The following is a 16,382-nucleotide window of genomic DNA, read 5'->3' as shown; positions in this document are numbered from 1 at the left end:
ATGTTCCATCGAAGAATCCCCATGGAATGGAAAGAGTCAATGAAATCATTATCGAAGTTCTTCTCTTCCTCTATTTTATATAAACTCTATATTCATTACAGAGCTTGATGTTTGATCCCATTATAACTTCTAATGGTCCATAACTTGTTTTGAAAACACTATATATCCTTTCCAACTATATTCAATAAACTAATATGCATATAGAGCCTTCAAATTGGGCAATTGTTTTATCCTCTTCCCAGAGTTTTGATTCATTTTTCTACCTCAGGTTAAGACCAACTAGATTTTGTATTGGGATTTTCCACCACCTTTTCACATATCTACACTGTATATGGATAAAAAAATTAAAATATGAGAAATATGTTCCTCAGATTCTTTTCAAAGAAGGTGTTTATTTGGACCAACCCAACCCCTTTCTAATCCATTGTCCCACATAAGAAGTTTGTTGTTTAGTGCAATCAATAGAGATATTTCTCTTTTAGTTGGAATGTGAAGCTTCCACAAAGAGATCCACTACCATTTTGTATGACCTAAAATTAGGGATTCCACATAAGAAGGATATGAAATATTACTTGTGAACTCTCTATTTCTTGGATTCTTTGACCATACCATTTCATCTTCTATATCAGCTTCCAATATTATAAAATTTTAGACAATCATACTTATGTAAGAATCCTATTTAGCTTCTTTCAATCAAAATAGGCATATACTAGTATAGCATTTACATTGTGCTTTCCCCCACAATTGGGGAGATTGAGACTTTACATCAACAAGGAAGAACAATCCAACTTGATGCAATTTAATAACATTGGGGTTTGATAGGAAAAAGTTGTTTTTAGCATTTAGCCTAGATCCATCCCTAATTTTACCTCCAACCCATTCCCAATACACCAGGTTATCCATGGTTTGATTAGTGGAAACACCTGGATGAGATATTTCAATACATTTTAGCCTTTTCAAGGGTGCTTGAACCACTCCTCAAATGACATGGATTGAAGATTCTTGGATTTCATAACCTTTCCCAAAAGGGATGTATTGTGAACAAGACACCAAATATAGTAGGAAACCAAGTCTTTGCTAAAATGGAAGATATGGTTTACTACCTGACCCCCTATTCATTTCTACAGTGCAGCCTTATACCACTTCCTTAAAGGAAGTCCTCCAACCTATATAGCACTAGACCATAAGTAGTGAAATCTAATCCTACAAATTTTATATAATATACCTTTGGGAATTTGAAGAGTTTGCATCTAATATATATGAATAATTTCCAAAATTGATTTTAGGAGGGCCATTGTACCTACTCTAGATAAGAGGTGATTAACCCAAAAGGAAATTATTGTTTCATTTGTAGAACCATAACCATTCCACATACTTGTAGCTATTTGTATTGAGAAAGAAACCTAGATATTTGAATCCCTCCTCCAAAGGCTTATACTAGAAAACAAATAAACGATCCACTTGTACAAAGATATGCTCAATAAAACCATTTGAAATAAATAAATATATTTCTTTATTTAATTGCATTCTTGTTGTTGAGAAAAAAATATCCAATAAGGATTTTAAAACTAAAAGATCACTCAAACATCCCACAAATAAAACTAATATTTAATCCATTAAAAGAAGATGAGAGAGAAGCCAATTTTTAGACACCGTCATACCTTTAAAGAAACCCCTAGAATTTTCCTCCAAAATTAATCTTTCAATGGCCTTTACTACTAGTAGGAATTAGAAGGAAGAGAGTGAAAATCCTAGCATAACCCATAGGAAGACTTAAAGAAGGGTGAAGGGGATCCATTTATTAGGATCATAAAGGAATCATATTGTAAACATCACATAATCCAATTAATAAAAGGGAGCAATGTTCTTATCTTTAGTAATACTAGTCGTAAGAAAGTCTTTCTTACCTGATCATATGTCTTTGATAGATCTAGTTTGAGAGGTATCAACTAGACTATTAAAGTATTCAATTGAAATTATTACCTCCTACGTTGAACAAACCACATCATGAATATACCTACCATGTAAAAAGAAAAGATTCTCTTCGGAGATAATATCATCGAATATTAGCTTAATTCATTGAGAAATGATCTTTAATATGATCTTGTAAGTTATGTTACAACAAGATATAGGTCTCCATTGAGAAAAAGAGACTCCATATTTCCTTTTATGAATGGGGGTGATAAAGGCTAAGTTGAAATCTCCCAACACCCTCTTGGACTGTTAAGATTCCCATACCTCCTATGGGATGTCATCTTCGAGGAAATCATAAAAATCCACGTAAAATTCTATAGTAAGGACAACCAAGCCTAAAAATTTTCCATTTTTCATGGATAAAATGGTTTAGTTTACCTCATTTTATAAAAACTCTTCCTCCAATGTTTGGTTCATTTCTTCTGTAATCACCAGGGGGTTTTTATATCACCATTAAAAACTTTCAAATGGGAAAGCCTATAAGGTATTTGAATAAAGATTCAAAATTACTTCTTCAATATCCTTGCTATTCAAATAACACTCCGAAATTTCATCTTCTTTTTGGATTTTCCAAATAGAATTTAAATTTCTCCTAAAAGAGGAAAACTATTGGAAAAAAATTGTGTTGTTGCCTCTCTCCTTTATTTGTATTTATCTTCTTTTTCGTCTCCATTCAATTTAATCCTTTTCTAATAGTGGTTGTCTTTCCATCTCCAAGGAGCAGATTATAACTAGATTTCTTTCAAGAAAATATCACTTAGATTTGAATCAAAAAGAGATTTTGGACCTTGTTTAATGGCCTTTAATTACACCTTCTTTTTTTCTCTAGAATAGAGAACCCAGTCTTTTGTGGAAACCTTCAACCCAAAAATGTTATTCACAAATTCATCCATTTAAGAGATAGAAGGGGAGGAATCAAATTAAATCATTTAATATTTAACTAGTTTCTTAAAGTATTCTTCTTGTAATCAAGAGAGATTTTATTTAAATGGAAAATAAGGATTCTGTTTTTCCAAAACCATTTGATGGATGATGGGGAGGTGATCAGAAATACCTCTAAAATAAAATCATGACTAGGTGGAGAATAGATAATTTACAAGCCTAATCAAAACTAAGAATTGATCCAACCTATTTGAGACTACTTCCTCATTTACTTTAAAGTTGCACCAAGTTGGAGATATTTGGACAAGATTGGGATCCATCAACAAATAATTTTTAGAAAGTGTCGAGAGAAAATCACATAAGAGATTGAATCATGGATTTGACCGCCAAACCTCCCTCCAAGGAAGGGTGAAATTCAAGTTTCCCCCTAGGATGTGACTAGGGCTATACATAGCTCTAGAGCTAGCTAGGCTCTACCAAAATGCGATACTTTCCTAGTAAAGGGCATATAAATTGAGAACTAAAACTTCTATACCAGGTTCCTTTACTTCCAAATAGACCAAAATTATCAATTTGTGAGCCACATAAGAGAGTGATTTTAGAGACGGACTCCAACTAGTAACCAAACCTCTAAATATACCTTTTGCATCTAGCATAAAGAAGGACCAATTCTTTGACTAGGCCCCAAAATCCACTCCAGTGCAACCTCCAACAACCATGGTTTCTTAAATAAGAATGACATCTAGATTGTGATATTTACTGAGATGCTTTAGGGCTAGTATTTTATGGGCACCCCTCACCCCTATTACATTATAGAAAATGATACTCATGGATGCATAGATTTAAGGGCCATGTCTACTCTAAGGACCCTAGAAATAACTAATTGATTACCCTTTTAGATACCAATTACAAATTTAATTCATCTTTTAAAATGTAATATTTACACATGAAAAGGTTTGAGAGTACCAAGTTCAAATCTAAGCCTCCTTGCAATGAGGAATCATCTCTAAGCCTATCACATAGCCTTAGTGCATCCCAGTGGGAGATCTACTAACATGGATTTTACTGAAAGGATAGTAACCTCATCCATTATATGGGATTTTGAGGAAGTGAGGTCATCACGAAGACCAAAGTGCTTATTCAATGGAGATACATGGGAAAGAGGGAAGGAGGAGAATCAAATGAACCACTAAGCAAGGGGGAATCTTCCAATCAATCCAAAGAATCAAAATGTGAACCAATATCAGAATTAGCATGCCAAGGGGAATCAATGTGATGAGAGGGCTTGGATGAAAATTCCTTACCAATTGATAATGGTAAGGAAGCATCTTACCCTATGAGATTGGCCTATTGATTAGGGAGCTCCAAATAACATAGAAATCCAACAGTACTTCCCTGGTGAGTGGGGGTTTCAACTACACCTCTACTTCTAGACTTTTAATACATTTTTCTTATCCACACCTTTTAAATCCCCTAATCAATGGACATATTTTGTTTCACTAATCTTGCAAATATCCAATCTCATGACGAACATGACAAGGAAAGGGAAGATGCCAATAGTTAGTTTTCTTAGTCTAAGAAGAGGACCCTTAAAAGAGCTTGATTTAACCCATTAAACACTCATGAACATCCACTTTAACCTGTATCCTTAACCACTAGCAATCCTTTTTACATAGGCCAGTTCGGCTCTATATGGAGGAAACTCCTAATCTTATCCCTCATTTCTATTAGTATCTCCTCTTCCTAGAAAGTAATGGGGAGACTAGGAAGAATAACCCAAAATTCTTGGGTTAACATTGGCTCCATAATCGAATTAAAATCAATAGATCAAGGTTTTAGGGGAAGCCTCGATGACCCCTAATTCTAGGGAATAGCAAGGATTTTTTCATAATCACTCTTTGAAATGAAAATGAAAATGCATCAACCACAAACAACATATTAGAATAAAAAAGATATCCCAACACCAGCTTTCAATTCCATTTTAACCACTCAATTAGTGATATGTCCTTCATTTCTCTTTTGCAAAACTTACCCATAACTATAGGTGCCATGATGAGATGACATAACATAATGTAGCCAACCATAAGCATAATTGTTCATGCTATAGATGGATCAAACTCCTACCAAGTGTTCCCTCAAGGTATGGAATGGATGAAGATGGTGAATGTTTGTTCCTCGAGGAATCTTAAATCCTTGTCATACAATTTAGGGTGTAAAAATAAAGAAGGATATGAGGTTTGAATTTCACCCACTTATGTGCGCACAACTCATGAGACAATTAATATAATCTCTTTGGATGCAACCACATGTTCAACCACTATCTCAAAGTGTCCCTATTGCTTGTAGAATAATTGGCCTTCGGGAGTTAAACATAATAATTATTATTTTTATTAAAGCATATAATTTAGTTATTATTTGTTTGTGTATTTAAATTGACTTTTATTTGGGGATTTATTTTCCAAGGTAAGGAAATACTTAATTTTTTTTATAATTTTATTTTTATGCTTGAAAATATTAAGGGATTTGTTTTCTAAATTTATATAGTTTTGATAAGTTAAAATAGTAAGAATGTTATTCTTACAACAAATATTTAGAATGCAATATTTAATATTATTACTCAAAAAATTTAAAGATTAATAATAATTTAAATTATATTTTTATATTAATAAATAATTTTTATTACTATCATGGAAAAAAATATTTTTATTAATAATCATTTTCAAAAGTTAAAGGATATTAGCTCAAGTAGTTTGGTGAACAATTCCCCAACCAAGTGGGTTCAAGTCTTAGAGAACATGTTGCAATTGGCCGATTTGTGGCATTTACGAAATTGTTGTATCTGGTGTAATAGTCATAGCCTATATTTTGAAGTTATTGATTCTCCGAAAATTCTTGTTCTAATTAATAAAATTAATTTAAAAAAATTTATAACATTTACATGTAAGTGATAAACATAAATGATTTTTTTCTAAGGGTAGACTATTTATATTACCTTCCAAAACCATGATATAAATAATTATTATCTGCTGCTAGTTTGTCATTTCGGAAACTAGACCAATAATTTTAAGATTAGTAATTTTGTTTTCTATTTCATATATTGTCAAAATAAAACTATATCTAGTAGAGAAATCAAGGTCTAAACTAATATAAATGTTGATAAAATTATCATTAAAAAAATAATTCTTGAAGTGACTCGCTCACCGAGACCTCATTTTGTAGGAGTACCACCTGAACTAGTGGTTGTGGTTTATTTTTATTGTCATAAGAGGAAAATTCAATGAAAGCTTGAGGTTGAGTGTCATTATCATAGGAGGAAAATTCATGATTTCATAGTTTCTTGGCAAGGAATGTGACCCTACTGTTAAGCCTGTTAGCTTTGTCCATTAATTCTTCCATCCAGATGACCAAATCTTATTATGCATTAGCTATGTCTCTTAAGGTCCTACCCATTAGGGTTTTGATATGCTAATAAATATTAATAGTATGCATGTAAGAGATTGTTCTAGCTCTAATTGAATTCCGCACATCTCAAATCCAATCCCCTGTCAACTTGTCTATTAAGAATATAGTATCTTGATTTCCCAACCTACTCTTAAACACAAATGGAAAAAATTTATATTCGAATAACCATTCGAAATAAAAATACTTATATTAAAAATAAATTAATACAAAAGAATTCAACAAATCTGTTATGAAGTGTAAAAAAATAAACTCAAAATTGTTCTAAAATTCTTATATAGTGATACTTTCCTAGAATTCTTATATAATACTTTCGTGGATGTAAATCTGTGGATTTCATTAATATACCTCGTAACAAAGTGGATTAGTAATAAAATTTCCTTATAAATTTATAATTTATATGTTAAAAAATAGTGTTTAACTGAATTCTCAGAGTCTCTTGTCTCGTATTAATTTAGAGGTTATTTTATGATGGTCTTCCTTCATTTCCTTGTTATATTTTTTCCCTAATGACTCACAGCGGCTTTAAGAAGTTGAAATCCACTAACTTTGAAGTCATGTCTAATATGAAATCCGTTCACTAACTTTGAAATCACGTCTAACATATTATTATATTTTTATTTCAAAATTGCATACATTTTGGTGGAGTTTATCATGAAATTTACAATTTTCTTTTTCTTACCCTTATGTTCTTACGAATAAGTAGATGTTTTTTCTTACCCTTATGTTCTTACCAATGAGTAGATTCTTTGAGCATGTTCTAGACTTAGAATTGAGCTTCAAACTTATGTGTCAACTTCTTCCTTCATCTGTCCCATTTAAGATTCGAAATAGCAAACACTCCTTACACTTCAAAAATATGTCCCTCACACCCCATATCATCACCTTTGTAATTTCATACAACATACACGTATTATTGTGGCATTGGTTGGTAGTTTGCATTGAGAATGAAATTCCACCTATCTTAAGAACTTGCACTTTGAGAACGAAATTTTACCTATCTTAAAAACTTGCACTCAAACTTGCACTCTTCTTCCAATGCTTGATCTAGATGACTCCTAAGTTCACCTCTACCAAATTCCATGAATTCGTGGCCTACCATGACCACCTCAATTAGAAGGAAATCCTTATATCATAAGGGACTTGTAAACTATGCATAGAGGCCTAGTAATAGGATCAATAAAACCACATTTAGGAAAGATCTACATCACTCTAATCTTTTCCATGACTCACCTAATAGATCCCTACATGTGGATGGCATTCAAGGGATGACCGACTAGTCCAATTGTCGGCTCCATTCATTTTAATCCTTCCATATCCTACCATGGTTAGTTTTAAGTTCAAAGTGGCTTGAGTTTTGTGTAATAATGCATAATTATAATTATAATCATAATCATAATCATAACCATAATCATAATCATAATCGGCGAATATCCCACCAAAATATATTTTGTAATTTTTGTGTTTTTTAAATAAACATAATTCTTCGTAGTGTAAAGAATTATTTATTTTTTATTTTTATTTTATTTTCTTAAGAGAATTCTTATTTTTATTTTATTTTATTCAAGTACATAAATAAGCTTCTTTCTTAACCATAAGGTTAGAGTGAGATTGTCGTTGGTAGATTATACTCATTTAAGAGTTTATAAGGGTTAAAGCCAATATAACAGTACTGATCAAGGAATTATAGCTCATTATGTCAATAGGGTAGATTTGAATGTGGGCGAGGAGGATACTAGTCATTTCACCCGACCACCTAAGATGAACGTAATTGAAAAAATATTTGAGCATTAGGTGCCACTCGAGGAAGAAAATTGTCCCTCCTCTTACGTCAAAGGTAAGAGAGAGTTATTTGGCACTAGGCTAGCCATTAGTATAGACTCACTTAAGAGCTCAACATAATTATTCTATTCTAAAGTGAAAACGTATCAACAAATGAGACCTGAACCTCGGTGGGGAGGATAATAACTATTCTTCCCAACCACCCAAGCGAAACATAATTGACAACAAATGTTATACATTGGGTACCACCCACGGAAGAAAGCCCCTTTCAACCCAAAGGCAAGAGAGAGGTTCATGGTACTAAGTGAGCCCTTAGTATAGAATCACTCGAGACCACAACATAGTTACTCAATTCCCTATCGTAAACATGTCAACATAAAAGACTTGAACCTAAGTGGATGGATAACAAGTATTATGCCCAACCCTTTTTAATGAAAAAACATACTTTTGATATTTCATAGGAAATCAAAAAGTACAATCCTTTGGATACATAACAACACATTTGATAACTTAAAAAATAAAATTATAGATATATCTTATAACTCAAACATATCTTAAATTTTAACTAAATCTTATTTGAATACGATTAAATAGATTAAAAGACATAATAGAAAACACATTACCATTAGATACCTTTGAGATAGAAACTAACCCAACATCTAATACCAAAAATTCCTTGAATAACATGTTTATGAGGGCATTATTTTCCCTCAATGTATGAATAACTTGCACATCATCGTATTTCTCGTGTAGCTAGTGGATTTTCCTTTGCCATGATTCTAAATGAGGACACTTAAGTCATCTCTTCGATTGAACCAATCCAAAATAACTTTTGAATTCCCATACAATTTGAATTTTTTTATCTTCTTTCAAAAGGAAATTCTCATGGCATACCACATCGCAAGGAGTTTAGTTGTAAAATTTGTGTCTTAACCAATACATAGTTTGCACTTAATCATCATATTCTATAGTTTGCATTTAATCATCATATTCTATAGTTTGCATTTAATCATCATATTCTAAGAGAAGAAAATTACTATACCCGCAACAAAAAATACCTTTGACTGGCTCCATCAAAGAATCTCTATAATATACCATTCAAAAGCTCCACATTTATGATCAGGCTAATCATCTTTCCTTTCAATGGTTTCACTTGCTCAAGATAAGATGATCTTGCATTATGTGCAATAACTTAAGAGAAAACCACAATGTCTTCAAACAAACAACGATTTTTCCCTAGCCAAATTCCCCACAATATAAATATCGAAAAGAATTTAAGGGAAAGAGAAATAAAACTTTGATTCCAAGTATAGAGACATTGTTCAACCAAGCTTTCATTACACCAAGCAACAAGGTTAAAACAAGAGAAAATTGTCTTCTAAACAAAAATTAAGAAGGAAAACGAATAAATAAATGAACAACCAACTCTTCATTCATCCAACATAGAACACAAAATCTAGGACCTACCCGTATTTGCTCATCAAGAATAACCCAATTCAATATTTTTCCTTCCAACAATAACCAAAGGAACTAAGGGGGGCCTTGTGCCTTCCATACTAATCTATGCTAGAGGACTCTATTGAATCAATGCATCATATCTAAATCTAATTATCATAATTCTACTATGTTTATTCCTAGACCATTTGATGATTTGTTCCTCCTTGAGGTTATTTACAGTACCAACTTTTCCCAACTCAATATAAAAGAGCTCCATTCACTTGTAAAAACATGAAAAAGGCCTAAATCTTGAACTGAAAGGCCCAACAATCCAAACTAAACTCAAGAAACTCATTTTTATTTATTTAAACCCCTTACCTTATTTTAAAACTATAATTCATTTTTTATTTAAAACCCTTACCTCATTTTAAAATTATATATATATTATTTTTTATTTTTTAAATTAAAAAAATAATAATAAATATTATTGTATTGAATGGAATATGACCTTTGTGGCCTCATGGCACACTACATAGCAAGGAGTTCAGTTGTAAAATTTGTGCCTTGGCTAATACCTAGTTTGCATTTAATCATCATATTCTAGGAGAAGAAAATGACTATATCCGCACCACAAAACTAGCTCCATCAAGGAATCTCTATACTATACGAGTCAATAGCTCCACATCTATGATAAGGCTAATCTTCTTCCCTTTTATTGGTTTCACTTGCTCAAGATAAGATTATCTTGCATTATCTGCAATAACTTCATAGAAAACCACAAAGCCTTTAAACACACAATGGTTTTTCCCTGGTCAAATTCCCCACAATATAAATATCCAAAATAATTTAAGGCAAGAAGAAATAAAACTTTGATTCCAAATATAGAGACACTCTTCAACCAAGCTTCCATTCCACCAAGCATAAGGTTAAAACTAGAGAAAATTATCTTTTAAATAGAAATTAAGAAGGACAATGAATAAATAAATGAACAATAGACTCCTCATTCATCCAACATAGAACACAAAATCTAGGACCTACCCATCCTAAAAGAACAACCTGCATTTAAGGGGGCCTTGTCCCTTCCATACTAATTTGTGCTAGAGGACTCTCTTGAATCAATGCATCATATCTAAATATAATTATCATAATTTTACTTTGTTTATTCTTAGACTATTTAATGATGCATTCTTCATCATGGTTAATTAAGGTACCAATGTTTCCCAAACTCAACATAAAAGAGCTCCATTCACCTACAAAAACATGACAACGACCTAAATCTTTAACTAAAGACCACTCTAATTTTACCCAACTACCAAAACTAAATTCAAGCAAGTCATTTTTATTTTATTTAAAGCTCTTACCTCATTTTTAATATATATATATATATATATATATAGATATATATATATAATTATAATTTTTAAATTAATAAAATATTAATAAAAATGATGGTATCATCTTTACTGAACGTTAATTATCCATTTTCTCTTTTTAGAAATTTTTAGAAGACAATTTAATAAATTATTATCAAAAAAATACATCAAGAAAAAACAAAAACATCTATTTCAAATCCATATGACAAAAATATTTGAAGAATTTCACCAATATTTTTATAAATTTGTCATTTGTAACTAGAATCTCATTACATCAAGAAAAAAGAGAAAAAAAACCATCCAAACTAACCTATATTCACAACCTAAAAAAAATCCAAAAATACAAATGGTTTGAAGTGTGAAGGATATCAAATTAAAATGAATATGAATCAATGCTCATCTCTTTTGTTTTTTTCCATTTTATATTAGAGAATATTTCCCACTTCTTTTTTTTCCATTCTATGGAGATACGTTATTATTACACGTCACCTAGGGGAATGTCATAATTTGACAAGGCATGAAATAGCCCTGCATAGCTCTAAGGTACTCCGAAGTGTTGCTCTCTTTGGATTACACTTTGCCCACTTTGATTCCTAAGAACAACTGGACCCTCAAGGTGTGTAAACCAAGGCCATATTTGTGAGACAATTTGCACCAAGTATATTTTGTGCTTTATACGTATGTAATGTTTAAAGAAACAAGGATGGGACGTAACCTACTCAGTTGCATGTGGTGTTCACAGGAAATACACAAGCTTTGGGGAATAGGATCCCCTGAGCTTTTGGAATGAGATTCCATGTCCGGGGCATTGGACATTACTACTCTTCTGCCTCTTCCATCTTCCAGCGGACGCCACTATGAGATCTGTTCCTTCGTATCGACTTGATCTGTTTCTTCCTGTCATATCGATTCAATCATGCCCGCCGCGTCCCTAACACTTGCGTACCGAAAGCGTGCACAGCGTTTAATTTGTTTCCTTGATAAGAAATTGCGATTATCCATGCTTTATTATTATGATTAATAATGGTGCTCGCCCGATCTGTCCCCTCCAACGCCAGGACATCAAGCATGGTAGGTACAGGACAGTTAGCCATGTGTGCCATCTTTGTGGAAAGTAGGATTCAGAAAACAAGTGGAGTACGTTAAACCAACAATGTGGATTTACAGATTCTAACCTAGGCTTCATTTCTTTATCCAATCTATATATATACACATGGCTGCCATTCTCAATTATGCAACATTGGTGGGTGTCTTCAAAGTTGATTACTTGGGAGGAGAAGCTCTGGTCCTCTCTCTGCAATCATTCCCCACCTGTAGAGCTTTGTATTGATTTCATTTACTTGATTATCAATGGGGAAGCTAATTGAGAAAGCAAAACCCTATATAGCAATGATATCCCTGCAGTTTGGATATGCGGGCATGAATGTTATCAGTAAGATGTCTCTCTCCGGAGGGATGAGCCATTTTGTTCTTGTAGTGTACAGGCATGCCAGCGCTACAATTGTGCTTGCTCCTTTCGCCTTCTTCCTAGAAAGGTATTGCATTCATAGATGACTCTGCAATTTGTTCCAGCAAGCCCATTTCTCTTATGTTGGGCATTTTTATGTTGATTCTCTTAATATTTGATAATCAGATGGCCGTGGGCAAACGTTCATGCTCATCTGATTATCAAGAATCAGTAATCAACATAAATTCAAAATTTAAATTGATTTTTCAAACTAAAATAGTAGCCTATAATTTAATACATACTCTACTGTACTAAATTACATAATTGAATTACATTGCAGGAAAATACGACCCAAGCTCACTTGTTCCATATTCTGGCAAATTTTTGTTCTGGGTTTGTTAGGGTATGTATTGTTTTTCAAAATATCATGCCATTCTTTCCAAATTTTATTATGGAATTGTTGGGTAGAAATTCTAATGGCTGAATACTTTTTAACGAATGTTGCAGGCCAGTTATCGACCAGAATTGCTATTATCTGGCTCTGAAATTAACATCTCCAACGTATGCCTGTGCAATGAGTAATGTTCTCCCGGCTATGACTTTCGTGTTGGCTCTCCTCTTCCGGTAATGAAAATATTTCAACTTTGGCATTCATAGCTGTCTGTCGTATTTACTAAGCTTCTTATCTAGAGTACGGATTTTTTATCCGTATATATCGTGCATAAGATTATTAAATAGATAAGTATGGTTTTGATAAAATTTAATATATTATTTGTTTTTACTATTTTTGAGTACCATGTGATAGTTTCTTTATATTAGAAATATCAATGATATCATGAAATATATTTAGTATTTGATAAAATGGAGTTCAAAGTTGAAAATATAAAAAGGTATAATTTTTTTTAATGAAAATAGGGAGACCTAAAATGTTAGAGTAGGAGTCTTTTAAATTAGGAAATAATTTGATTTTTAGAAGTATTTTCTAATATATGGTTAAATTAAAGATATTGTTTAGTATGTTAAGAATCTATATGATATGTCAAAAGTTCATTGAGTGAACTCCTTAAACTTGGGTGATTGGTTTTCCCATTCCCTTGTTTATTTATTTTAAAGCATGTGTTTTCTCCTAAGAGATCACATGTTCAAAATGAGAGGGGTAGAGTATGTATGCCTTCATAGACTTAACAAACAAACAAAGAGTTCTCATAACTTTAAAAGATTATATATATATATATATATATATATATATATATCTGTGTGTGTATGTGTGTATGTATGTATATACTTCTAAATTTCATCATGTTCAGAATTCTAAAACAATTGTTATTTTACCTAAGATGCTCACAACAATAATAAGCTAAACACAAATAGATATGCTAGTGAATATAAGAAAGTAGAGGGAACTTTATATATATATATATATAATGTTAGAAAGTCTATAAAGCAAGAAAGGAGAGAATTAGTTCATGTGGGCTAATTAGATAAGGAGTGGTTGATTAAGTTTTGGAAAAAAAGCAAATGAGATGTTTTGTTTTTTAAGATTATTATATTAAAATTAATCAAAAAAAAAATAACAAAATTTATTGGAGTCATTTACCAAGGCAGAGGAATTCCCTGGATGGCCAAAAGTGGTCAGAATCCGGGAAAAAAAAATTTCAAAAAATATTGTAGAGGCAATGTTTGAATTGTGTTTTTGATGGTGGAAATGGATTCAGCACCATAAAAAAACGTCTAGCACACTTAAAATTTTGAAGTTTAACAAATATATCTTGGATTTACAAAAATCCTTGCTGGATTTTCTCTAAATATGACTGAAATTTCCATAGCTTTCCGGGCAATTCCTCTGGCTACGTAGACTATGGCAAATTTATTAGAGCCTCGATGGCAGTTTTTGCCAAAATCAAAAAAAAAAAAAAAGTCAAGTAGTTGGGCTGTCCAGTTTTTTGGGGAATCAAAAAAATTTCAAAAAATCAGGTAGTTGGAGTGTTTGAATGGTTTTTTGTGATGGAAATGGATTCAGCACCATCAAAAACCCTTTTTATGGTGGAAATAGATTCAACAACATTAAAAACCCTAGAGTAGCACTGTTTATAATCTTAACAGAATTTCTAAACTATTTTTTGAGTTTTTTTTAACTAAACGAATCCAAACTCAAAATGATAAACTTATTCCAAGATAAAATATATCTAAATTAAAAATAGTGAAACTATCACTCCAACTAATTATTAATTCACATCCAACTTATTATAATAATCAATTAAATTTGCCATGCACTTAATGATATAAATTTTACTGCTTTTATGTAGAATGGAGAAAGTGAATATTAGAGAGCTACGCAGTCAAGCCAAGATAGTGGGAACGATGGTGTGCGTAGCGGGAGCAATGCTGATGACGTTATATAAAGGTCCTATTGTTAAGATGGTTTGGTCTCGGCATCATAATTCCCACACATCTGCAGAAAAAGCTGTTGATAATAAAGACTGGATAATAGGTTCCCTTCTGTTAATCGCCGCCACTCTTGCTTGGTCCGGCTTGTTTATCCTCCAGGTGATCATATAGATCTTTCGCATGTCAATCCCTGCGAAAATAAAATACACATGATAATAATCAGCAAATAATAATATTCCACCTTTTTGAATGTGCAGGCTGCAGTTATCAAGAAATATCCTGCTCAGCTATCCCTTACCACCTTAATATGTTTTGTGGGGACATTACAGGCCACCGTCCTCGGCGCAGCCATAGTACGTGAGCCTTCCAAATGGGCGGTTGGATGGGATATCAATCTATTGTCTGCAGTCTATGCAGTAAGTTTTTTTTTATCAAAATCTGGTCGAAATTTCCATTATTTCCAGAATAAAATTAAAATTAATAAAATAACATTATGAGCGCAGGGAGTGGTGACCTCTGCACTGGCCTATTATATTCAAGGATTGTGCATGCGCATAAAAGGGCCTGTATTTGCCACAGCATTCACTCCATTGATGATGATAATTGTGGCAGTTATGGGATCTGTTATTCTCTCTGAAACCATCTATTTGGGCAGGTTCGTTTCTGAATTCCTTTTCAGCCCTTCAAATTTATCAATTTTACAAACAGTCGCTCATGATAAACTGACTGGACTTATCCATGGAATGTACAGTGTGGTGGGAGGAGTTATGATCGCAATAGGGCTGTACGCTGTTCTGTGGGGCAAAATGAAGGACAGCAGAATCTCAACTGGAGTGCCCTCCAATTCTCAGGCAATGCTCCCCAGAAATGGCACTAGGGTAGAAGATGTCGAGGCTCCTCCCAACCAGTTCCTGCCTATTGGGCCTCAAACTAATCTCTAATATTCCAGTAATAGGGCCATTTGGATCAGTTTAAAGAAGTAGTACCAAAAAATGTGACCATCATGGCTAACAGTGTTTAGGACAGCACCTACAGTTTGAATTGTTCCCCTGGTCCCATGTGGAAGATACTTACAACCAGCAACTTTTCCGATCCTTTTCGGAGTTGTTTGGTACCTTACTTTGTTTTTCTTCTTTGCGTCCACGCTTTTATCGAATGTATTTTAAAAGTGTCAATCCAGACACGCATTTGCCTAAATAATTGTTTTAATCACCGTTCTCTTACTGGTGTATTGGTATGGATTTCTTTTTGGTGTAAAATTTGTTATGGATTTCTTTTTGGTGTAAAATTTTTGCGAGCAAAAATTATGTATTTGTTTCCATTATAATATATAATAAATTAAAAAATTTGTTTCAATTATATTATATAATAAATTAAATTTTAATTGATTAATTTAATTATATAAATTACATTGTTAATAATTATTAATAAATTTAATATAGTGTAATTAATAATTATCTATTTTTATTATATTAATAAGCAAAAAATTAATTAATTAATTAATCTATATTATTAAGGTTGAGGTGGTGTTATAAAATTTTAAATTATATAAAAATATTGATATAAAATACATATAAAGTATAATTTATTTTTCAAACTATTCTCATATATATATAATTTTAAAAGAAAAAATTAAGAAT

The 16,382-nt window shown here is 32.2% G+C and overlaps 1 protein-coding gene across 1 annotated transcript; it reads left to right on the top strand.

Annotated features, from left to right (window-relative positions):
- The first annotated feature begins 12,151 nt into the window (after positions 1–12,151).
- On the top strand, positions 12,152–15,954 carry LOC149239322 (WAT1-related protein At5g07050-like). The gene is made up of 7 exons (XM_089367114.1): positions 12,152–12,442; positions 12,695–12,757; positions 12,862–12,978; positions 14,661–14,901; positions 15,000–15,158; positions 15,246–15,397; positions 15,494–15,954. Exons 1-7 carry the CDS (start codon positions 12,258–12,260, stop codon positions 15,681–15,683), a joined length of 1,107 nt encoding a protein of 368 aa, XP_089223240.1. The 5' UTR covers positions 12,152–12,257; the 3' UTR covers positions 15,684–15,954.
- Positions 15,955–16,382: the final 428 nt, after the last annotated feature.

The sequence above is a fragment of the Pinus tabuliformis genome, chromosome 8 (genome assembly GCF_031772625.1).
Source record: "Pinus tabuliformis cultivar Carrire ecotype Pingquan chromosome 8, CPIR1, whole genome shotgun sequence".
NCBI classification, from domain to species: domain Eukaryota; kingdom Viridiplantae; phylum Streptophyta; class Pinopsida; order Pinales; family Pinaceae; genus Pinus; species Pinus tabuliformis.
The sequence above is the reverse complement of the archived record's forward strand: the minus strand, read 5'-3'. Positions and strand labels throughout refer to the sequence as shown.